Raw genomic sequence first — 14,562 nt, forward strand, 5'->3', positions numbered from 1 at the left:
TCTAATAAAGTCTGTATGTTCCCGTGATATTTATATTATATACCTGGCTGAAAATAGAAGAAAACTATAAATATAGCAGCTGTGATGCAAGATGAAACATACATAATAATATCCACTGTGTGTTGGTTGTGCATAATGGGAGTATATTCATTAATGGCTTTAAAAATATTCTTACATGACATTGTCTAACCTCTGTACCCAGACTATAGTAGGGTTATATAAGGTGCTACTCTAGTTTACAGAGTTTAGCCTGGACACACAGTTCCCACCTCAGAGTAACAAACAAAAACTTTCATCCCCACAGAGTCTATCTTGGCTGGGTCTCATGGTTTTTGTTGTTGCTCAATGATTCCAAGAAACAACCCCCTGAGCTGCACACACAGCTCACTGCTGCCTCTCGTTGTTATTCTGGACCTTCTTACAGAGAATGTGGCTACAGCACAAAAACACACACAGAGCGCAGTATCTTTCTCTTCTACACCGACTGTAGAAGTGTAGATAAACTAGAATATCTGTGAAATTGAAAGCCAAAAGTAAATAACATAGTTTGTTTGCTTTTGTGTGTGCGTATGTGTATTCACATTAATCCTGTTGCAACATGTATAGGCAGTTCATGACATTGGTTCAATTTCTGCTGCCAATCAGGGCAAACGCTTACAATGCACTGCATAACTTTGGAGCATGTGACTATATTCAAGTCAGCGTGGACACATACACACACACTATCAGCGCCATGCAGCCGGAGGGGACAAGGAAGCACGTGTTGGGTTTTCTAAGAACTGTGTCATTCATCAGGGAGCAACAAGTAGCCAACTAGAGGGAGAGGGAGGGAGAAAGGGAGACGGAGAATACCAAAGGAGGGTGGACTGCACAGAGTATCAGCAAGTTTATCTGTGTGGTTGTGTGGATTTGTGACCTGTCAGAAACTCTTGTGCAATCATGACGGAGGAGAGGAACTGGTTTTTTACTCCAGTGTATAGGGTTATTGTTGGTCAGATACACTTACTAAATATTATGTGCTTAATGATTTTGCAGGAAAGTTTTTGGCTGCTTCACTTGTCTGCCTCTGCAGTACTATGGAAAAATTATGGGTCAACATTGGGTGTGTTGGTTCTGTAAAGTTATAATGACCACACATATGTATTAAGATACAATTTGGATATATTGGAAGTATGTACGGAAGTAAAAACAAATATTTAAGGGAAAAAAACAGCTTCTATAAACCAAAGTCCTAGTATTTAGTTTGACCTTAACACTTAACATGTCTGTAACCATTTTGTTCAGACAATATGTGATTTATTGCATTCATTTTCTGATATTTTGTATCAGGTTTCACTCAACACATGTCAAATGTTTCTAATAGTTTGTGCTGTTTCATCTCATGGGGTCAGGGGTGACTTCAACTTTAGAACTCATTTAGTTGAATTTTTTGTATGTCTTTTAAGGCTGTGCATATATTTCCTACTTTTTGTCATTATATGTAATATGTATGCTTATTTCAATCCTGCAAAAACAATAAAACTAAAGCACAGTACTGTATTAATGACTGTATTTTATGTACCGCATTTTTTAACGTATTATTTTTAATCCAATTATTAGAAGGTTTGGATTTAATATTGTCTCCATTATGAGCATCATTGCAATCACAAAAAGACAAATAGCGTGATTCACTAACACACTGTATATAAATTAGGATTTTACTGCCTCCTTTTATAAGGGATACATGCATTAAAGCCACAGACATCTAAGTGATTGCTGAGTAACTGTACTGTTCCTATTGCTTTTATTTCTTATGGTGTATCACATTGACTGCAGAGCTTTAATGTAAATAAGGTGTCTTAGACTTCAACAGTGGACTGTTTGTTTTTTAAAGGAAATGAAACTGAGAGCACTGAAGCAAGAATAAGAAGGAGGAATTTCATTCATTACAGCACGTGTGTGGCCGTGTGTTGTTTGCTTATGTAGGCTGATATTTACACCCTGCATGAAAACTAAGCTCAGCTGTATGTTTACTGTTTGTGTTGATATTTTCTCATGACGTCCACCTATTGATTTTCTGGACCACCTTCTGTCAGACATGTGAGAGAGGGGGAGGAAGTGAGAAGGTGGTTTGCTGAGAAGGGGGTAGCCTGATCTCTCCCAGGAACTCCGAGGTCAAGCATGCATTCATTTCACTGCTACAGACAGGGGTGTTGTGGGAGGATGGGCTGCATGAGCCAATCAGAACGCTGCCCGAGCTAAGCATCACAACTGAACTGCTGAACCCGCCCCCAAAGAGGAGTCCTACCAGACACGTTGTACGGCTTTAGAAAAATCTGATTAGTTTAGTTTTCAGGGCTGTACTTGTCTGACCAAAGCTCTGTTAATGCCCCACTCCCACTTAATCTACACAGATTGTCAATAACAAATCACATTTCTGTTTATTACGGATTCATTAGTAGATGACATAAGATAAATAACTAGCTTTTATTTCCAACAGGTCACCTATTTTTGCACTCTGTGAGGCAGGATATGCTTAAAATTACCACTAGCTGCCAGACTGTAATAGCTGTAACAAATCCTCTTATATAATATGGAATAGCTGTTGGAGTCCAAGGTTTATTACCATCATAAAGTAGTCATTTTTTCTCTATCTCATATAGACATTGTGCTATTTTTAGCAGTGTATAACAAGCTGTCATAATTTTTCTTTCTTTCCCCTGTGGGCTCATATGTTCAGACAGAAGCTGTGAACCATAAGTACACAAACACATTACATTGTTAAAACAGACCCTAGAGTCAAGCAAACTAACATTAAACATGTTTAACCTTTAAAGACTTATAACTATTTTAATGATGACTTCCAAACACATTCTCTCTAAAATTTTTACCCCTTTCCAATTGATTCATCATTTATTACAATGTCATCTTTTGCATTTTCCAGTGAAAAGCACGCATTTTTCAATATTTATTTTACTGATCATGGACATGTTCAGAAAACCTCAGGGTAAAAATATTATTATTATTATTATTATTATTATTATTATTATTATTATTATTATTATTGACAATAATAATAAAACAATAATAATAAAACAGAAAACTAAGGAAAAAGTTATTACTGAACATGAATGATGATATCATTTACTTAACATAAAACCTAATGTCTACAACCCCTGTCATTTATCAAAATACAAGGATTTTAATGATGAATCAATGTTGCAAAAGATGATTGTGTTTCCATGTTCTCTACACAGCCTCTGACCGTCCAAAAAAAACACATCTGTTGCCACTGAAAAGCTGTGAAAGTGTTTTTTACATGCACTATTTAAATATGTTAATCGGATTAGTGGCTCCTAACACATTTTTGTTCAATAGGGGCTTTTAGTCACTGGCGGCTGTTTAGGTTTTTGAGTGTTAACACACTGGAGCATATTTACACTAATAAGTGTAGATGTAAGAAATTCTTATTTTCAGAACTGAAACATAGATTAAGTATTTGACAGCGCAAGGCCTAAAATAGTTTCACAGTTTGAAGAACTCAAGTAAATGCTATACACATTATAAGAAAAAATAATAGATAACATATAGTATATTGTCCAATGGTAATAAAAGACAAAATGCCAACAAATATTATTAGTCATATTTAGTTTAACTTTACGTAGTCATTACTTAATATCAAGGTGGAAGAAGAGAAAATGTGGAGGTGCTGCCTGAGCTCTGAGATCCACTTATAGAGCCCAGTGTGGTGGTTCTGTTATGTAATATCTGTGCAAACTGTGATGTAAAGTTCTTTTAAAAGTTTCTATGTGGGCTTGAGGTCATGCTGGGAGACACGAGCTGTGGATCGAGGACATGGCTGCAAACACACACATAGGCCTGCAGATCAAAATGATGAAACACACTCAGAACCGGGTGTGCAACAGAAGATAAACAAACTCACAAGAACGGTTTCTATTGCATAATTACAAAAACGCACACTAAAAGAGTAAACATGATGTCTGATTGATATTCTTATGACCCCTCAAATTTTCTGGGAAAACCATCTCAGGTCCGTCTGATTGGTCCCACACATCAAATATTCTCTGTTTATTATTCTTGGTGAGAGAGGTGATACCTGCAAGTTTATACTGGGTGGTTTTATTTTAGGAGGCGAGGTTGTTTCTTCACAAAGAACACTTCTTATGGTAGAAAAGACTTGCAGCTGGCATTTAAAAAAATCTTTCTACATCTTTTAGCTGTTAATATAAGTGAGGACTTGTCACATATTAAACCTATTTTATGGAGAATTCATTCAGTCATGAAGCCCTGTCACGTCCTCAGTGTGTCCCAAACTAATTACTGGAGGCAGTGTTTGTTTATTCATTCATCCACATCTACAGAACAGATCTGTAAATCACTCTTCCTCTCTGTGGTAGCAAAATTGTTTTGTTTGCTCATATTGTGGTAATTTGTAAAAATGTTCTAAATTTCAGGCTCTTCTGAGGGTTTATGAACTCAGAGCCTCTACGCAAGTACATGTCATTCTGTAATAAACTGTGAAATCTGACATAAGCGTCCTGCTGTAAATACCATTTCTTTTTATGCTGTCAAGGTAATTTAATGGAATTCTTAATCATTTTTTGAAAGGCAGAGAGCACTTTTTTGTTCTTGAGAAGAAAACACACTGTTTCCCATAAAATGGTGTTTTCAGACATATTCCTCTATTTATTTATTTAATTTTTCACATCAGTAATCACCTTTGACCAGGTCTACTTATCACATACTGAGACCCAGTCACACTTTATCAAAAATAGATCACATTGCCACATTCATTTCAGGAGAGGTGGTAAAAATATTTGATTCCAACTTTATGGTCAACAGTGCACATGCATTATTTGTGTTCTTACCAAGGACCAGCTTCCAGAGGGGCTGTCATCTTCACTGGGGCCGCTGAAGCCCTGCTCTCGATCTTCTGCACAGGTCATGACTCCATGTCATACTAGTCACAATCCTGAGACTCTTCAGTTAAACATGTTCTGAGGATTGTGTCGAGATATATGAAAAATCTATGTTCCACGTGGTTCAAGCAGCAGTACGCGATGGTAGGTCCTATCCTGTCCTTGCTTTCCGTGAACTCTCTCTTTACCTTATTTGCCGTCCTTGTTGAAAACAGTTTCAGATTTCTTCTAGACAAATGCAGAATGTTCCAGAGAATCCTTCTCTACTATTTCTAGTTGTATCTCCAATATAGTGCATAAAAACTCCTCTGCTGTTCTGGATGAGTCCTCCAAATGCTCAATCTGTGTCTGAGTAAGGCCCTTATGCTTAAGTAGATGGGTATGTGTTTTATACTAAATTTACCAACAAGTGTGTTCTGGGAACAGAGTACTTGGAGGAAATCTGAGAGCATCCAGAGTTACTTCGGACAACATTACAACTGCTTCAGATGTACTTTTGACGCCACAGTGTCCACACACCCGGTCAGTGTTGTGTAAACACTGCACAAACATGAGTAACTTTAAAGATTACGTTCAATAACATGAAATGATGAGAAAATTACAACAAGCCTTTCATCATATCCATTGAAACTGGATAATCTTCAAGTGTTCTTATCCTTCTTGTATCCTGACTACATTCAAACTGTCTCCGAAATCTATCTATTTCTGTTTATAGTGTGGGAAGCACTGCCATTGCCTGGGAAAAGTAATAACTTCCTCTTTTTATCTCATAAACAAGACCCAGAATCACCTTGTGTTACAGTCAGTGCTTCAATGTGTGGACAGTGGAAGCAGTTGAGGGCAACAACATAACTGTCATCCAAGAGTCAAAACTGACACTTGACTCCCCCTCCCCCCCCCCCCCCATCATACTTTGACATACTTTAACAGCCAATTGAACTTTGGAATTCAATATCCTCAATGTATTCCAACAGTCCTATTAATATGCCCTAAACACTAGTTCCCAAAAAGATTTATCTGTTGACTCTGAGGGAAATATTCTTGTTCTTCTTGCTTCCTGCAGACTCTTACAGTGAAGCCAGAGGCCATTCTGGCAAACGTATTTGAAATTCATGTTGCATTTGTACATCTCAAATTTTAAATGAACTTAGACATATTAGTGTAAGTAATAACTCTTCCTTTTTGAACAGATACAGCGAGTGTAACATCATTAATAGCAAATACGCAGAGTAAAAACCATGTGTCAACCCTCCCAGTCTTTTATTCTGTTCAGCTCCATGTTTGAAAGGTGCTAGGACATAAAAAATTTCACACAGAGAACATATTTTAAAAAATCTGTACATTTAAACAATTGAAGGTATACAAAACTGTACAATGTAAAATTATGTGTTCCAGCTACAGGCACAAACAAAATCCTCATACAGTATATGAAGGACCACACATTAAAACAAAGACTAAAGTTAATTGTCATGTTCAATCTGCATGTGCAAGTCAATACAGAAACGAGAAGGAAGCATGATAGCTCATTCTTTCGCTACTTCTGCGATCAACTCCTGACAAGAAATTTATGATTATTCTTTTTCACCACTTATCCACCACTTTCTAGATTTACTAGTGTGTTGTGATCCAGATAAGCAGGAAAGAGTTGTTTTTGAAAACTGTATTTACTAAAAAAGTTCTATACTTCAAAAGAGAAACTGTTCTAGAATTCTATTTCTTGTACCAACAGTACATAAGTACTTCATGCACATAATGCAAATCTAACAAAATATGTCCCAAGCATAGTAAAAACATGAATCAACAAAAATCACTTAAAAATGTTGCCAAACTTGGCTACAATTGCACACAAGTGATTGTGTCTACCCTTAAAAAACCTTTTACAGTTTGTGTTCCTGCAAGTTTAAATAACATTGAAACATTACAAAAGGTAACAAAACTGCTATACTTGCAAACTCACACCATGAAATATCAAAACACTAGCTAAAATGAATAAGTCTACCTTTTTTAAAAGGTAAAATTGATTTTCATTAATGGTTAAATTTTTCGCATTTACTGAATATATAGTACCGTAAAATACTGTATATACCTGTGACAAAATCTAATCTAAAATTATCTCACTCTCTAAAACAGGTATGTATTCGGTCCCTCTAGAAAGGTGAGATGTTGCAACAATTGATTTAAATTTCAACATCCATTCATCCTCAATAACAATGAATTCTGAATTTACATGCAGTATTTCATGTCAGCTTCTTGGAGGGACTGATTTCTGAACAGGTTTTTTCCATGTTAGTGTAAAGCAGGGGTGGCCAACCCTGGTCCTGGAGAGCCACTATCCTGCATGTTTTAGATGTTTCCCTCTTCCAGCACACCTGATGGTCGTTATCAGGCTTCTGCAGACCTTTATGATAGGCTTATCATTTGAATCAGGTGTGTTGGAAGAGAGACACATCTAAAACATGCAGGATAGTGGCTCTCCAGGACCAGGGTCGGCTACCCCTGGTGTAAAGCAGAACAAAAGGCTATCATACAGTCAGCAATAAAGTGATATGAAGTGATTCACAAACCAGAGAAAATGTAAACAGTATCATAACACTGACACAATTTTAATGTGATGTTTGCCTGGAAAATCTATTTGACTACAGCTCAGAATAACCAGGAATAAGCAAAGGCCACGTCAAATGTATATTTTACTAAAGCCATTTCTTAATACTTCCTTGACCATGACAAACTATAATATAATCGTAACACTGACAGTGAATGTATCACTTACCACAACAGAAACCCACAAATTTGATTGTGTGTGTGCAGTGATGGGTAATGACATGGTGTCATTCTTCCTACACAAGCTTCCAAGTAGGTCTCACACATGTTGCCAATATGCGTAGTGTCCTAGTCTAGTCTGGTAAAGGTTCATACTGTCTTCCAAATAGAAATATTGCAGGTAAACAAACAACTACCCCTGTCTGATAAATGAATTACCGACACTAGTGCCCTGGTCTATTTAGTATGTTGCACTGTCAGATTAGACAGACAGATTTAGATGATTTTCTGAGTGTTTGTCGGCCCTGTATACTCATGCTCCGGTTATATGTGTTTTCCAGTCAGGAAGTAAAGTGGTCGATCCTCTTTGGCGTTGGCAGTCTGAAATTCATCACTAAGCCTGAACCTCCACTCCTCCTCCAGCTCCAGCCTGCTCACCGTTTGCCTCAGGGAACTACGATCTGCACTGATGACACACAAAGTCGCACCTATAGGGACACACAGAGCAGGGACAAACTTTAAAGGCGTCATATTTTGTTAAACCCACTTTTATTAGTCTTTGGTTCATTTATTTGTGTATTTAGGGGCCCTAATAGTTCAAAAAGTTTGAATTTGAACCCTCCACGCACTGCAAAGCTATCTTTATATTCATTTTGGCAAAAATCGAGTGGATTTCTACAACCTGTTTTAATTCCTGGTTAATTTGTTATGTCTATAACTAGTTACATCACAACATCTGCACATATAAGGTCAAGACTTCAGACGAACATTTCTCCAAGTACGACATAATTGTTTGTCAGCAGCAGCGGTTGTGGTAAAAACTGAAAATATGTCCAAACTTCGAGTCGATTACCTAAAATGTTCAGTTGTTGGTTGAATGAGACAGAGCAGCACAGCCAACAACCTGGAGGGGGTGGGGCGTGAAATGGCTCATTTGCATTTAAAGGGCCAGCGCTCAAAACGATCATTCTGGTGTCATTACTCAGAAATAGGGCTGAAGGCGGACCTGTGGAGTTTAATTAATGAAGAATTCAGACTCAAGCATAGCATTTACAGTTTATGTAGACCACAGGGAAATGTTTTAAAATACAAAATTCCATTAAAAAAAAGCAAAATATCACTCCTTTAAGGACTGCATTGAAATGAACATGAACGATACAAAGCCAAGGAGTGGTTTCTCCAGATATATACCACATGGTCCAAATATCTGTCCTACTTGTTCCTATTGAAGTTGACTGATGTCTGTGCAATTATCATTATCTCCTTAGGCTTGGAAACAATTCAGTACGTTGCCTATGCAGCCTTCCAATACAGAACAGCTGCTGGTTAACTGCATTCACACTGCTAACAGTAGCAGCAATTACAGGCATCATAGTTGCATTCTAATATTACTACATGAAAAGTGGCACTTTTAGGCATTTAGAATGACCTTTAATCTACCTTTGAGGAAGGTGAACTTCTTGAGGAACCCAGGAGTCACAAAAGAGTCGGCAAAACAGAGGAGAAGGCCGCTGAATGTCAGCCCTGTGGTGCTGATGTTGACAGAGTGAGGTCTGGAACTCACAAAACATACCATCACCTGCAAGACCAAGGCAAAATAAGGGTGATGTACACAAAGGTTATGGAACATATTAGTAATCATGTCACAATATACAGCAAAAACTCACTAGACTGCACAGACCTGAAGCTAAAATGAAAATAAATAAATAAATAAATAAATAGTTTAATGATTGCACAATATGTGTAATAACAAAAGCAAAGTGTAAGCTGTTGAGATGACTGGAAACACGCTTGCAGGTATGAATCTATACTCTAGTTTGGTTAATAAACAACCAATAGAGAAGCTGTCATGTCATTTTCTGTGTGCAACTATTAACATATCAAGGTTTCTGTCTCAGTTAATGCTTGCCCTAGTGAGTATTGTATGTGAATTTTTGTTATATACCTCAGGTCCGAGGTTATGATAACAGTCCACAGAGAGCACCGGGTGTGTGTAGTTCCTGGTGCTAAGTGGAAACAGTTTCTGGCTGGTGTGTTGGAGGTATTTTTCCAGGAGCAGCTGAGCCGGTGTAGCCAAAAAGAGGTGCTTGCTGTCTGGGGCACAGACATACTGTGAAGGCCCCACTGAGGTAGGAACATCTGTCATCTGGAGAAATTAAAATATCACAGTTACATTAGTTTTGAAGTCTTATCATTAATGACACTATTAATATACAACATCAAAGTATTAGTCTAAATATATCAGCTAACACAGTGCCATTATTTTGTCAATATATTAACAGGGTGTCTGCAGGTATCAGCAAATTTAATTTAATGCTTTTTAATGCCCTTTATAATGCCATTTAAAACTAATTTAAAGCCCATGTCCAACTGCAGATACAGTTTTATATATAGTTTTATATATACACATGATGGTTTACCATCGACAGGCTTTAACCAGGTTCTGAATAGTTCCTTCTCCTGAAGTTTCTGCTGAAACTTGTATTTTCTCATTTTTCTGACATTTCCTAATATTTCCTCTGCTCTTTCGCCACAACATGAGCATGTTCACAACACGTTGCATTCCAAGCATCCGATTTCGTGTATCGACTATAAACAATAGACAATTAAAGGGTTCCGCCTGTCAATCATCACACTACACTTCTGATCAAAATCATTAAATGTTTATAAAATCAAAATAAATTGTGAACAATGCTTTTTTCCACATCAAGTGTATTTAATTTTTTAATGCCTCTGGATATCAAATGTAATGCTTTTTTAATGCAATTTATAGCCTTAATTTTCTCAAAATCTATTTAAGGAATTTTAATGCTTTTTAATGACCCGCATAAACCCTGTAACAGGAATCATTGTCGTGTTGATGATTATACTGACCTGTGTAGGAATAATGGCCCTGTTTAATATTAAATTGTTTACAGGAGTATTTATGATGCATTATGCTTCTATCTAATTACAACAATATCAACCGTCGGTATCAGATATATTTGAGATGATTCTGTTAAATGATGCGTGAATACTATCAAGTCATCATCTACCTTAGTCTTGATGATAAATGTCCTGTACCCTCCTATGGCGATCTGCTTCTTCATGACGCTGAAGCTGTTAAATCGACAGACAAGCAGCCCGGCACTGTGAAGTCTCAGGGTGAAGTCCACGTCATGACAGGTGAAGCGGTTCTGGTCGTACTGGACATTGTGGCTCCGGTCGACATTAAGGAGGAGAAAGTCGTGAAGGTGCCCTCGGGAAAAAGGCTCCCTCTGTCCATTACCTGCAGGAAACCACAGTATAGACATAAAGATACAGAGTTTAGTTCAGTTTACTGTTGCACCAGAACAAAGTCATGACTTTAAAAGACAGCGTGAGTCCTGACCTGGGAATCCACGGCTACTCCACTTCCTGATCCCACAGAGTCCATAGTGGGCCAAATCTGGATAGGCCTCCATGTGCTGTAACACCTGCTTCAGCGACACACTGTGTTCTGCTGGAGTGCTAACAACGAAAGACAGTAAAACTGTTAAAATCGGATTTTTACTACTTTAATACTACACTAAGTAACTTTAAAAGACACACAATGTTATTCATGAATGTTTTACTTTTAATTTATGGACTATTATTCCAATTACAGTTATTGTTCTTATTGCACACATTCTGGGAGACAAACACACAACACTTCGAATCAAGGACACGGTTTATTCAATCAGACTGTACAAATTTGACAGTACCATCCATTCTTACCACTCTGCACACAAGCGTGGCATTTTCCCCATTTTTACTTCAGGGTTTTTATACGTAGGGTCACATGTGTACAAAGCCTACACAGTTTTGGTTAACAATATAGCCCATCCCAGTATTTCACTCACCTACCCAGTTTGTACACTTGTGAGTACAACTTTCATAAATTAGTCTGTGGTTGACAAAAAGCAGCATCAGTCCGGCAGAACAACAGTATATAGTGTATCTGAGAAGCTGTTTGGAGCATCTGAGTACATGTCATGACAATTTTAGCACATTTTTGAATGTGCATTTTTAAAGTTACGTAGTGTAATTTCAGTATTTACACTTTGCCCTTTATATTTATTCATATAAACAGTGTGTCATTACATACCTGCGTGCATTAAGGTCCACTGAGTTCCACATTACACATGAATCATCAGCCAGGATGATGAAGGGCCAGACGTCAACTGCAGGGCTCCCTCCTTCTGAACGGCGACTGCGCTCCAGCTCCAAGTTGTGATATGAAAGCTCCTTAATCAGGAAGTGAGCAGCTCCTGAAAAATCCCATCAAAGTGTTCGTAAAAACCACAAAGCACTTCAATATGTCTTAGCCTAGAGCAGGGGTCACCAACCCTGCTCCCCGAAATCTACTATCCTGTATGTTTTAGACGTATCCCTCTTCCTACACACCTGATTCAAAAGATAAGCCTATCTTCAAGCTCTGCAGAAGCCTGATAATGACCATCAGGTGTGCTGGAAGAGGCAAACATCTAAAACATGCAGGACAGTAGATCTCGAGCAGCAGGGTTGGTGACCCCTGGCCTAGAGAGTACAGTAATAACATAAACCTACCGATTCCAGCTCCGTTGAAGACAGTAGGCAGCACCAGCATGATATGGTTGGGCCAGTACTTCTTATACACGGCCATTTCATACTCTTTGACCACCAAGATATGTAGATGTGAAGCTCCATCCATTGCATGGAAGAGGTTGAACAAACCATGCTCATGACGACCTGTAGTCGGAGTGAAGATTGGACTCTTGATGCCGTCTGGGCTCTGAGAAAGATGAAGAAAATGAATAACGTCACACCTTGAGATTTATTCCATTAGATATCATGATACACCAATGTACAGTAGTGTGTACTATACCTTGTTTTTGAAGGGCTGAAATGAGCATACATATGTATTTCTTATTCTCCTTTCTAACAAGAAAATATAGAGAATATGTGCACACCCTTAAAAAAACACAAAAACTGAACTAAATGGTTAAAGTGAGTTTAACTTTAACATTAACCTTCACCTTTAAAGTTTTGCTTTAACAAAGTCATTCATTCATTCATTCATTCATTCATTCGTTCATTTCTTTTGAGCAAGTAAGCATTTACAACACAAATGACCTGCATACAAAGTGACAATTTATTGTGACCCCTGACCCCATAACAAGAGCAGCACAAACAATTATAAACATCTGACATGCGTTGAGTGAAACCTGGAATAAAACAACTGAAAATTAATGAAATGAGTCCCAAATTTTCAACTATACATGTCTTCCATAACAATAAAGAACCACTAGATTCCAAAATTGAGTTTTCCCACACAGACATTTTCAGGCTCTTATCTGTGGCACCATCTAGTGGAGATACACTTGTATTGCAATGTGGTGAAACTGCCAAAACCATTTTAATGTAACGGTGATGCAGAATGTTTGCTGCATGTAAACATAACAAAAATAAACATGATAAACATGATAAAAAGAAAATATTAAGAAAAGCACTCATTCCAAGAGGAAAAAGGGGAAAATGTATTTATTGTTTGTGTTTAACCCATAAAGACTCAAACAACTATCGACGACCAAAACCATCTACTGATGTAAAATATTTAATACCTGTTGATCCACTAATCCTATCAATACATGTAAATATATGGTGTAAAATACAGTTTGTCATCTTTTCATGGTCATCAGATATGACCCATTTGGACGTTCAGAGGCTCCGTAGTGAACATGGAAAAACTGTCATCTTCTACAATATTGATTCACCAGTAAAACCCATGGAGTTTAACAAATGACAGTGGATGGAGACACTTGGTTTATGTTTAGTTAATGATAAATTTTGTTGAAGAGGTCGGATTTTGTCTGATCTCATCCAATAAACTTTCAGTTTACTCTGAGCTTTAATGAACATCAACATCATCAGAAAATTTTAATTTAGGAAAATATATGATTTTCACTGAAAAAATGCAAAATGCAAAGAATAACATCACAATAAATGGTTGTAAATTACTTAACAAAAGGTTAAATAGAGCAAAAACAACATTTGGGAACTGCCACAAAAGTAGCCCTGGGTCTTTATGGGTTAATATCTTGTCTTGATTATTTCTCATTTGCTTGTTGATTGCACTGGCAGGACATTTATAATTTAATACCGATTTTAATTTACTGTGCATTTATTTGAATACGTATGATATATGTTAATGTAAAATGTCTTAAAAAAATATGCACAGATGCATTACAGTAGAGGTGTAGGCGTCAGTTAAAACCAACCCAGTCAGATGTGAGAGGCAGCCTCATGCTCTCCAGCTGTCCTCCTTGTTTGTTGAAACTGAAGTAGTGCTCTTTAGACTTTGGGATGATGAAATAGAGCTGGATCTCCTCCCCGAGCAGCAGATGAGTAAAAGTGAAGGCATGCAGTGTTGACTCATACATCTGAATTGTGAATAAAGAACACAAACAGCCCAGACTGTGACATTTCTGAAGCAGTGTGAAGATCTTTTATGTTGTGTCAGTTGCGTGTGCTGACCTGATATCTAGGGTTGAAGCCCAAGTACTGGTGACACTGTTCACAATGGTGATAGGTGTCATAGGCTGCATATTTGGACAGTTTGATTCTTGATGTTCGTCGTCGTAGGTACACATCCTCCTGGCGCACAGGGTTTCCTTGGAGAGACAACAGGAGTGAGGTCATTTACGGGAAAGTAAACAGCCCAAATATACAGGTAACTACAGGAGGAAGGTCTGACAGAGACAACTATGGTTGATTCATACAAGTATTTGGGTAACTGACAATAAGTGGAATCTTGTTTGTAACGCCAATATATTGCCTGGAGTGTCTGTTTTTGTCTTAGGAAGATAAATTTAAGGCTAATAACTCCATATAACTTCAAATAAAA

The 14,562-nt window shown here is 37.6% G+C and overlaps 1 protein-coding gene across 1 annotated transcript in view; it reads right to left on the reverse strand.

Moving 5' to 3' along the window:
• Positions 1–7,424: 7,424 nt before the first annotated feature.
• Positions 7,425–14,562, reverse strand: part of greb1 (growth regulating estrogen receptor binding 1) — a 28,770-nt gene continuing 21,632 nt past the window's right edge. Inside the window, exons 26-34 of the mRNA XM_030126974.1 lie at positions 14,193–14,329; positions 13,937–14,098; positions 12,246–12,450; positions 11,785–11,947; positions 11,050–11,168; positions 10,715–10,947; positions 9,625–9,825; positions 9,120–9,258; positions 7,425–8,167 (exon numbers count right to left, since the gene is read on the reverse strand). Coding sequence (XP_029982834.1) covers positions 8,004–8,167; positions 9,120–9,258; positions 9,625–9,825; positions 10,715–10,947; positions 11,050–11,168; positions 11,785–11,947; positions 12,246–12,450; positions 13,937–14,098; positions 14,193–14,329 — 1,523 coding nt within the window. The 3' untranslated portion in view covers positions 7,425–8,003. The remainder of the gene's footprint in view (positions 8,168–9,119; positions 9,259–9,624; positions 9,826–10,714; positions 10,948–11,049; positions 11,169–11,784; positions 11,948–12,245; positions 12,451–13,936; positions 14,099–14,192; positions 14,330–14,562) is intronic.

This window comes from Sphaeramia orbicularis, chromosome 3 (genome assembly GCF_902148855.1).
Source record: "Sphaeramia orbicularis chromosome 3, fSphaOr1.1, whole genome shotgun sequence".
NCBI classification, from domain to species: domain Eukaryota; kingdom Metazoa; phylum Chordata; class Actinopteri; order Kurtiformes; family Apogonidae; genus Sphaeramia; species Sphaeramia orbicularis.